This window comes from Xyrauchen texanus, chromosome 43 (assembly GCF_025860055.1).
Source record: "Xyrauchen texanus isolate HMW12.3.18 chromosome 43, RBS_HiC_50CHRs, whole genome shotgun sequence".
Taxonomy (NCBI): domain Eukaryota; kingdom Metazoa; phylum Chordata; class Actinopteri; order Cypriniformes; family Catostomidae; genus Xyrauchen; species Xyrauchen texanus.
In genome coordinates, this window is record NC_068318.1 from 17,524,301 (window position 1) to 17,534,970 (window position 10,670).

Genomic DNA, 10,670 nt, shown 5'->3' on the forward strand with positions numbered 1-10,670 from the left:
CAGCTCTGACTCGCCAAGGCTCTGAAGGTGTCCTGTGGTATCTAGCACCAAAACGTTAGCAGCAGATCCTTTAAGTCCTGTAAGTTGAGAGGTGGGGCCTCCATAGATGGTTCAGCACATCCCAAAGATGCTCAATCAAATTGAGATCTGTAGAATTTGGAGACCAATTTAACACCTTGAACTCTTTGTAATGTTCCTCAAACCATTCTTGAACAATTTTTGAAGGTGTTGCAGGGCGCATTAACCTGGTCTAAGAGGCCTCCATCAGGGAATACCTGTGTCATGAAGGCATCTACATAGTCTGCAACAATCTTAAGGTAGGTGGTACGTATCAAAGTAATGAATGCCAGGACCCAAGGTCTCCAAGCAGAACATTGCCCAGAGCATCACACTGCCTCTGCCGGCCTGCCTTCTTCCCATGGTGCATTCTGCTGCCATCCACGATGTGATCTAAAAGAAAACGTGATTCATCAGACCAGGCCACCTTCTTCCATAGCTCCATAGTCCAGTTCTGACGTTCACATGCCCATTGTAGGCGCTTTTGGCGGTGGACAGGGGTCAGCATGGGCACTCTGACTGGTCTGTGGCTACGCAGCCCCATACGCAGCAAGAACACTGTGTGTTCTGACACCTTTCTATCATGGCCAGAATTAAGTTTTTCAGCAATTTGTGCTAGAGTAGCTCTTCTGTGGGATCGGATCAGACGGACTAGCCTTCGCTCCCCACATGCATCAATGAGCCTTGGGTTGCCCTTCCTTAAGCCACTTTTGGTAACCACTGCCTATTGGGAACACCCCACAAGACCTGCCGTTTTTGAGATGCTGACCCAGTCGTCTAATCATCACAATTTGGCCCTTGTCACAGTCGCTCAGATCCTAACACTTGCCCATTTTGCCTAATATATCCCACCCCTTGACAGGTGCCATTGTAACGAGATAATAAATGTTATTCACTTCACCTGTCAGTTGTTTTAATGATGTGGCTGATCAGTGTATGTGTATATATATATATATATTATAAATAATAATTTTTACTTTAATTAAACCAGATCATTTAGATGTTATAAAGCACAGGTTAAAAATGTTCTGATAAAAACACATGATGTTGAAAGGGTGAAGCATTGTTTCCATTGATCATGGTAAAAATATTGGTGGAGGTGTACTTGATTGTTTTGATTCGTTACCTCGTTAACTGCGGTGTCCTCTCTATTCCTCAAAATCTCTATGACGTCGTCTATAATGACGTCAGAGAGACATGTGTGACGACGATGAGTGTGAGGTAATATGACGGTGATGATGCGCCAGCAGCGCGTGCGCGTCCTTGCAAGAAGCGTCGCGTGAAAGAGATTCGGCTCTGAGTCATTCGGAAGACTCGTGAGTGCGCATTTCTGCGCGAGAAGACACCTCGACGGCGTTTGCGTGGAATTAAATAAATAAAATAGGTGATTTACGAAGGGCAGATGTTACATAAGAAACGCCAAGTGTCCTATTCTGAGCTTAGCTCCGATGTAAAATAATGTTGTCCTATTTCGTTAAAATGTGTTTTTTTAGCCTATATGGTGTTTAACTATTGAGCATGATCAGACAGCCTCAGGGTTCTCGGCAATGACATTTCTGATGGTGGCTTCTGTGTATGTGTTCATAGTAAGGTTATTAATATATAACCTTACTATGGGGGTGATGTTTGGAGTAGGCTATAATATCAAGTCATAGTTCAAAGCAACTGCCACTCGAATTCCACGCGCATGGTGAACCGAAACAGTTGTTGCGAAAAGCGCCCGCCAGTTTGTCGAAAATTCACCATAAAGCATTGACACATATTGATGAATGAATGGGATATATTTGAAAGTATTGGTATAAATGGGCGCCATTTAATATAGGAACGCGGTGTGCTAAATTCGGTCCGTTTCACCTTCACCAGCGTATCAATAACAGCACGAGATTGGCTCGAGAGGCTTTCGGATTTAAAAAAAAAATCGCACTTTAAAACACCGGGGCGATTAATTGATAGAAATCTGAGCAAAACGTTACAATATCATCCAAAATTACATTTTAATTAAAAATAAAGTGCTTTTTAGGCCCACCTAAAGAATGGTTTCATCCTTTAAAATAATAAATATGCATCAATCCATATTTATTAAACAGGCTACATCAAAAATAACTACGATCAAGGGCTTTCAAATGTAAACTGACATTAAGTCAAGTCATGGCCTCTGGCGGTGAGATGCGGTCGTGGTACCTGCGCTGCATGGACAGACAGTGGATGCTCCCATCACAACCCGATAATAAAAAAAACGGCTGTACTTACAATTCTTTAATAAGCATTTTCTCCGGTGCTCTTTGCGGTCCCAAGATTACGTCCTTATGCACCTGGATGAATCCAAATTGGTGGCGAATCCTCCGTTAGTCCCAGTGTCTCGATCTACCCCACCTCACCCTCTTCTATGTCATTCTACGGACCGTTTTTCTATTTCCCACAGATTCACTTCCTGATCAGGGCCGAGGGGGGCGTTAACGACAACCGTGGTGCCTGCCGTGATATGGGAGTCGTGACGTCATGGGGGAGGGGTGGATCGTGGGCAGCTTTAATGTCTTTTAAAAAACGGGGATGACCTCGGATGGATGGTCTGATGTGGGCGCTTTTGCGATGAAGCAGCTGCTGGTCATATTGTTGATTCGGCTGCCTCATAACCTCAGGCTCATTTAAGATCTCTATTTCAGTCAGGTTGAATTGTCTGAACCAATCTGCCAGGAATTACATAACAATAAATCGGTGCACTCTATTTATAGCTCATCTGTATAGCTCATCTGTATTCAGATCCCACCAGCCGATTATTTTCCTGTATTTACATTATTATCTCTACCACTGTGCCATTTCTCAAAGCACACATTGCACAACTGAATACAGGGTCTCTGTGTGGTCTGATTCTAGTGATTAGTTATAATGTTTCTGAGCCAGATCAGCATACAGGACTTTTGTTTACTCTCGGTACCAGAGGCCTAACTTGTGTCATGATCCCAACATGTAAAGAAAAATACAAAATACAAAATAAAATGATAACTGACTTTATATTTTAGAATTGTAACGTGATATCTTGCAATTTTGAGTTTATTTCTTTTCATTTAAACTTAATTTCTCATAATTTCGACTTTATATTTTTCAGTTGCACTTTATTTCTCACAATTGTAACTTTATATCTCATAACTGTGACTTTATTTCTTGTAACTTCAACTTTTATTTCTTGTAACTTCAACTTTATCTAGGTTCCAATCCTCACTCGTCAAATATCATAACTGTTAACTGCACTGTAAACTGAACAAAAGGCTTTTACAAAAAGGCAAATGTGTGAGTTAAGTTGTGCTTTCAAAATAACATTTCACTGTAGAGGTCCATGGGAACTTAATCATGCAATCAATGAATGCCAAATGACTCCTAACACACTCTGAAGTATCACAGAAAGTTATTTTAGTATACAAGCAGAAAATAAAAGGACTGAAAAGGGAATTTTGAGTCATATAGGGGTGTCATGTCTTGCAATTGCGACTTTTTACGTAACTGCAAATATATTTTTGGCAATTTTGACTTTATGATTGTGATTTTATATGTCGCAGTTTTGACTATTTCTGGTCATTTCAATTTTATATCTTACAATTGCAAGTTTTATATCTCGCAGTTGTGACTATTTCTGGTCATTTAAATTTTATATCTCACAGTTGTGATATTATTTCTGGTGATTGTGATTTTATATCTCGCAGTTTTGACTTTATTTCTGCTAATAGTGATTTTATATCTTGCAGTTGTAACTTTATTTCTGGTGATTGTGATATTATATATTATATCTCGCAGTTGTGACTATTTCTGGTTACTGCGATTCCCTGTCTGCCTCTCACTTCGACGTTGTGTCAAAGAACCGACACTAGGGGTCTCTCTTGAGCGCCGAATATGCCTCTGATCTATGAAAAAAGGCCAATGAGAAGTTGGCAGACAGTATTTGCATACCCCGCCCCCAGACATACGGGAATAAAGGCGGGGAAATACGTCTAGTTCATTCAGAAATTTTCTTCAGAGCCGATGGTCGTGTATGCAGTGAGCTGTGAGTCACACACCTGTTCCTCTTCCTCTGAGCTGATTCTGCTGTTGGATGTACAGCGCACTTCAGCGCTTTCTCCTTCTCTGCACGGCAGTGCAGTTTGCCCCTGGGCACTTCAACAGCACAAAACTTAAAAGAGTTTATTGTTAAAAGAGTGATTTTCTCAGTAAAAGAGTACTTTCCTCTAAAAGAGCAATACGCAGCGACGTTGAACATCCTTTTCAGGACGCGTCTTTATAAAGATGCCCTTCCGCCCCTGTGTAGTTCCTGGATGCGGTAGAGTGCTCTCCGCTTCAGATGGCCACAGGCGTTGTCTCGTGTGTCTGGGTTGCGATCACACCGAGGCAGCGTTTGTGGATGGTTCATGTTCTCACTGCGAGAACATGACCATGGCAACGTTGCGGTCGCGGCTCACTTTCAACAGAAAGCACGCCATCATGATGGAGGCGATCTGGGGATGGCAGCGGGTGCAGCTCCGCCAGGTATGCCCCCTCGGACCACCCGCCCCCCGGTTGCTCGAGGCAACAGCGGCTCGCCATACAGCCAGCCTGCCTATCCTCTAGAGCTCGAGGTGGATGAGCTCGCTGCTGCATCGTAGAGCGCTGATGCACAGATGTTCCAGTCCAGCGTGGGGATGGACTGGAACCCTCCGTCCTCCCCACAGTCGTCGCGGTTGGATGACTGCTTCCTGGGGGCTCCGCGTCGCTCACAGCCGTGCCCCACCGGTGACGTTTTTCCCGGATGTGCATGATGAGCTGACGTCTGCATGGAGGTCTGCACCCCTCTCCACACGTCACAAAGCCACGTGCTCATCCGCACACACTACACCTGACAGTGGAGGGGCCCACAGGTACACGGCGATTCCATAGCTGGAATCAGGGCCAACGAGCGCACGCAGTCAGTGTTGGAATGCCTCGCTGCCTTCAGGCCGGGCACAGCAGTCTGTTTAAAAAATTTAGAGACGAGCATGGCACAGTGGCATGCACCGTGGGATGGTCAGCCCCGCCTGCCGCCAAACATTCAGACCCTGGACAGACCTCCGCTTTCTACGGGCAGGAGTCCCCTTGCAGCAGGTGTCCCGACGCATCCTGGTCACGACCGACGCCTCCAAATTGGGTCGGGGCGCCGTGTGCAATGGGCACGCAGCCGCAGGCCATTGGAAAGGGGCCCCGCTGTGCTGACACATCAATTGCTTAGAGTTGTTGACAGTATTCTTTGCCATGCAGAGGTTTCTCCCATTAGTTTGGGATAAACACATCTTGATCAGGTAAGACAGCACCACCGCGGTAGCATACATAAATCGCCAAGGCGGCGTACGCTCCTGCCACATGTCACAACTCGCCCGTCGTCTCCTCCTTTGGAGCGACTCAAGTTGCTGCGTGCCACTCACATCCCCGGCAACCGGTGGTCCTCTCGGTCCGGCAGACACTCATGTGATCCTAAGACCGCGGCAGGGCAATGTGCCCAAGGTTCCTACGACTCCCTTCAGAGACCAAATAGTGAACCTGCAAGCACTGCCTCGGGAGGAGGCAGACCCAGCCCCTCCGTTGCTGTGTTCGGTACATGCTTTGCATAACAACTTGGACCGCATGCAGAGCTTTAGACGTTCTGAGCAGCTCTTTGTCTGCTTTGGTGGACACAGCGTCGAAGTGAGCGACAGACGGGGAATGTCTAGGTTACGTATGTAACCTCCGTTCCCTCCCGGCCACGTTGCTGAGCCGAGCCACTATTGTGGTCAGACCATTTTCGGCTCCTCAAAAAAATCCTGAATGAACTAGACGTACTTCCGCGCCTTTATACCCGTATGTACGGGTTCTGACAGAATACTGTCTGCCAACTTCTCATTGGCCTTTTTTCATAGATCAGAGGCATATTCGGCGCTCAAGAGAGACCCCTAGTGTCGATTCTTCGACACAACATCTCGTTCCCTCCATCAGGGAACGGAGGTTACATACGTAACCTAGACGTTTTATATCTCGCAGTTGTAAATTTATTTCTGGTAATTGTGATATTATATCTTGCAGTTGTGACTATTTCTGGTGATTGTGATATTATATCTCGCAGTTGTGACGTTTTCTGGTGATTGTGATATTATATCTCGCAGTTGTGACAATTTCTGGTGATTGTGATTTTATATCTCGCAGTTGTGACAATTTCTGGTGATTGTTATTTTATATCTCGCAGTTGTGACAATTTCTGGTGATTGTGATTTTATATCTCGCAGTTGTGACTATTTCTGGTGATTGTGATTTTATATCTCGCAGTTGTGACAATTTCTGGTGATTGTGATTTTATATCTCGCAGTTGTGACAATTGCTGGTGATTGTTATTTTATATCTCGCAGTTGTGACAATTTCTGGTGATTGTGATTTTATATCTCGCAGTTGTGACTATTTCTGGTGATTGTGATTTTATATCTCGCAGTTGTGACTATTTCTGGTGATTGTGATATATCTCGCACTTGTGAATATTTCTGGTGATTGTGATATTATATCTCGCAGTTGTGACAATTTCTGGTGATTGTTATTTTATATCTCGCAGTTGTGACTATTTCTGGTGATTGTGATTTTATATCTTGCAGTTGTGACAATTTCTGGTGATTGTGATTTTATATCTTGCAGTTGTGACAATTTCTGGTGATTGTTATTTTATATCTTGCAGTTGTGACAATTTCTGGTGATTGTGATATTATATCTCGCAGTTGTGACAATTTCTGGTGATTGTGATTTTATATCTTGCAGTTGTGACCATTTCTGGTGATTGTGATATTATATCTCGCAGTTGTGACAATTTCTGGTGATTGTGATTTTATATCTTGCAGTTGTGACAATTTCTGGTGATTGTTATTTTATATCTCGCAGTTGTGACTATTTCTGGTGATTGTGATTTTATATCTTGCAGTTGTGACTATTTCTGGTGATTGTGATATTATATCTCGCACTTGTGACTTTTTCTGGTGATTGTGATATTATATCTTGCAGTTGTGACTTTTTCTGGTGATTGTGATTTTATATCTCGCAGTTGTGACTATTTCTGGTGATTGTGATTTTATATCTTGCAGTTGTGACAATTTCTGGTGATTGTTATTTTATATCTCGCAGTTGTGACTATTTCTGGTGATTGTGATTTTATATCTTGCAGTTGTGACTATTTCTGGTGATTGTGATATTATATCTCGCACTTGTGACTATTTCTGGTGATTGTGATATTATATCTTGCAGTTGTGACTTTTTCTGGTGATTGTGATTTTATATCTCGCAGTTGTGACTATTTCTGGTGATTATGATTTTATATCTTGCAGTTGTGACAATTTCTGGTGATTGTGATATTATATCTCGCAGTTGTGACAATTTCTGGTGATTGTGATTTTATATCTCGCAGTTGTGACAATTTCTGGTGATTGTTATTTTATATCTCGCAGTTGTGACTATTTCTGGTGATTGTGATTTTATATCTCGCAGTTGTGACTATTTCTGGTGATTGTGATTTTATATCTCGCAGTTGTGACAATTTCTGGTGATTGTTATTTTATATCTCGCAGTTGTGACTATTTCTGGTGATTGTGATATTATATCTCACAGTTGTGACTATTTCTGGTGATTGTGATAGTATATCTCGCAGTTGTGACTATTTCTGGTGATTGTGATATTATATCTCGCAGTTGTGACGTTTTCTGGTGATTGTGATATTATATCTCGCAGTTGTGACAATTTCTGGTGATTGTGATTTTATATCTTGCAGTTGTGACAATTTCTGGTGATTGTGATATTATATCTCGTAGTTGTGACAATTTCTGGTGATTGTGATTTTATATCTCGCAGTTGTGACAATTTCTGGTGATTGTTATTTTATATCTCGCAGTTGTGACAATTTCTGGTGATTGTTATTTTATATCTTGCAGTTGTGACAATTTCTGGTGATTGTGATATTATATCTCGCAGTTGTGACAATTTCTGGTGATTGTGATTTTATATCTCGCAGTTGTGACAATTTCTGGTGATTATGATTTTATATCTTGCAGTTGTGACAATTTCTGGTGATTGTGATATTATATCTCGCAGTTGTGACAATTTCTGGTGATTGTGATATTATATCTCGCAGTTGTGACAATTTCTGGTGATTGTGATTTTATATCTCGCAGTTGTGACAATTTCTGGTGATTGTTATTTTATATCTCGCAGTTGTGACTATTTCTGGTGATTGTGATTTTATATCTTGCAGTTGTGACTATTTCTGGTGATTGTGATATTATATCTCGCACTTGTGGCTATTTCTGGTGATTGTGATATTATATCTTGCAGTTGTGACTTTTTCTGGTGATTGTGATTTTATATCTCGTAGTTGTGACTATTTCTGGTGATTATGATTTTATATCTTGCAGTTGTGACAATTTCTGGTGATTGTGATATTATATCTCGCAGTTGTGACAATTTCTGGTGATTGTGATTTTATATCTCGCAGTTGTGACAATTTCTGGTGATTGTTATTTTATATCTCGCAGTTGTGACTATTTCTGGTGATTGTGATTTTATATCTTGCAGTTGTGACTATTTCTGGTGATTGTGATTTTATATCTCGCAGTTGTGACTATTTCTGGTGATTGTGATATTATATCTCGCAGTTGTGACTATTTCTGGTGATTGTGATATTATATCTCGCAGTTGTGACTATTTCTGGTGATTGTGATATTATATCTTGCAGTTGTGACGTTTTCTGGTGATTGTGATATTATATCTCGCAGTTGTGACAATTTCTGGTGATTGTGATTTTATATCTTGCAGTTGTGACAATTTCTGGTGATTGTGATATTATATCTCGCAGTTGTGACAATTTCTGGTGATTGTGATATTATATCTCGCAGTTGTGACAATTTCTGGTGATTGTTATTTTATATCTCGCAGTTGTGACAATTTCTGGTGATTGTGATTTTATATCTCGCAGTTGTGACTATTTCTGGTGATTGTGATTTTATATCTCACAGTTGTGACAATTTCTGGTGATTGTGATTTTATATCTCGCAGTTGTGACTATTTCTGGTGATTGTGATTTTATATCTCGCAGTTGTGACTATTTCTGGTGATTGTGATATTATATCTCGCACTTGTGAATATTTCTGGTGATTGTGATTTTATATCTCGCAGTTGTGACTATTTCTGGTGATTGTGATATTATATCTCGCACTTGTGAATATTTCTGGTGATTGTGATATTATATCTCGCAGTTGTGACTATTTCTGGTAATTGTGATATTATATCTCGCAGTTGTGATTATTTCTGGTGATTGTGATATTATATCTCGCACTTGTGACTATTTCTGGTGATTGTGTTATTATATCTTGCAGTTGTGACTATTTCTGGTAATTGTGATTTTATATCTCACAGTTGTGACTATTTCTTGTGAATGTGATTTTATATCTCGCAGTTGTGACTATTTCTGGTCATTTCAATTTTATATGTCACAGTATTGACTATTTCTAGTAATAACGATTTTATATCTCACAGTTGTGATATTATTTCTGGTAATTTCAAGTTTATATCTTACAATTGCAAACTTTTTCTTGTAATTGCAACTATATTTCTAGAATTTAGAAGCCACTTTAATTCTCATAATTTTAACTTTACATATTTCACAATTGGGACTTTTTCTTGTCATCAAGTCACCTTACCAGTGCAGTTGACCTGTAAGAACCTTCTTTATCTTATTCATAACTTTCAGGAAAGGCTCATCACATCTCTTTCAACTAATGTCATACACAGCCTCTCATTTAAAGCTATGCTACATTTTTAAGACATTCCACTCAGCATAGCCAAACAAAATCAGAGGCACTGACAGGGTGTCTTGCACCTTGATCAGGGCTAATGTGATGTGACTGGTATTTTGTGATCTATTAAATCAATCAATTTTAACTAAATTCAGGGTTAACAACCTAAATTTAACATTGTGTTCATGTTTTAACATTTTAATGTGAACAACTCAGATTTGCTGAATGCTTTGTATGTTTAATCCAAATTGTAGAAACTATTACAATATTTGCATTATATAAAAATAAATGAAAGCAAGATTAGCAATAATTAAATTCATATTTTATTGAATATATGTAATCCTCAACAATAATGGCAATGAACAATAAATGGAGGTTTTTAAAGAAAACAAAACTTTAAAAAAAAACAAGCTACTGCAACATTGACATGCAAGTTAATATAACAACCTATGCAAATAAGGTTGCACTGTCAAAGTTGTCTGTTAGATCTGAAAACACAAAAGAAATAAATACATTAAACAAAACATCAAAAACATTTCCATAGAATCCGTGGTTCAAATCCTCTTGTCAGCTATCATCAACATTGTTAACTGCACTGTAAACTGCACAAATGACTTTTACATAAGGCAAATGTGTGAGTTAAGTTGTGCTTTCAAAATAACATTTCACTGCAGAGGTCCATGGGAACTTAATCATGCAATCAATGACATATGAATGCCAAATGACTCCTAACACACTCTGAAGTATCACAGAAAGTTATTTTAGTATACAAGCACAAAATAAAAGGACTGAGAAGGGAATTTTGAGTCATATAGGGGT

The 10,670-nt window shown here is 40.2% G+C and overlaps 1 protein-coding gene across 1 annotated transcript in view; it reads right to left on the reverse strand.

The window, feature by feature from the left end:
- LOC127635450 (phosphatidylinositol transfer protein alpha isoform-like) overlaps window positions 1-2,485 on the reverse strand; it is a 33,415-nt gene extending 30,930 nt beyond the window's left edge. The window contains exon 1 of the mRNA XM_052115512.1: window positions 2,308-2,485. Within this exon, the coding sequence (XP_051971472.1) occupies window positions 2,308-2,324 (17 nt within the window). The 5' untranslated portion in view covers window positions 2,325-2,485. The remainder of the gene's footprint in view (window positions 1-2,307) is intronic.
- Window positions 2,486-10,670: the final 8,185 nt, after the last annotated feature.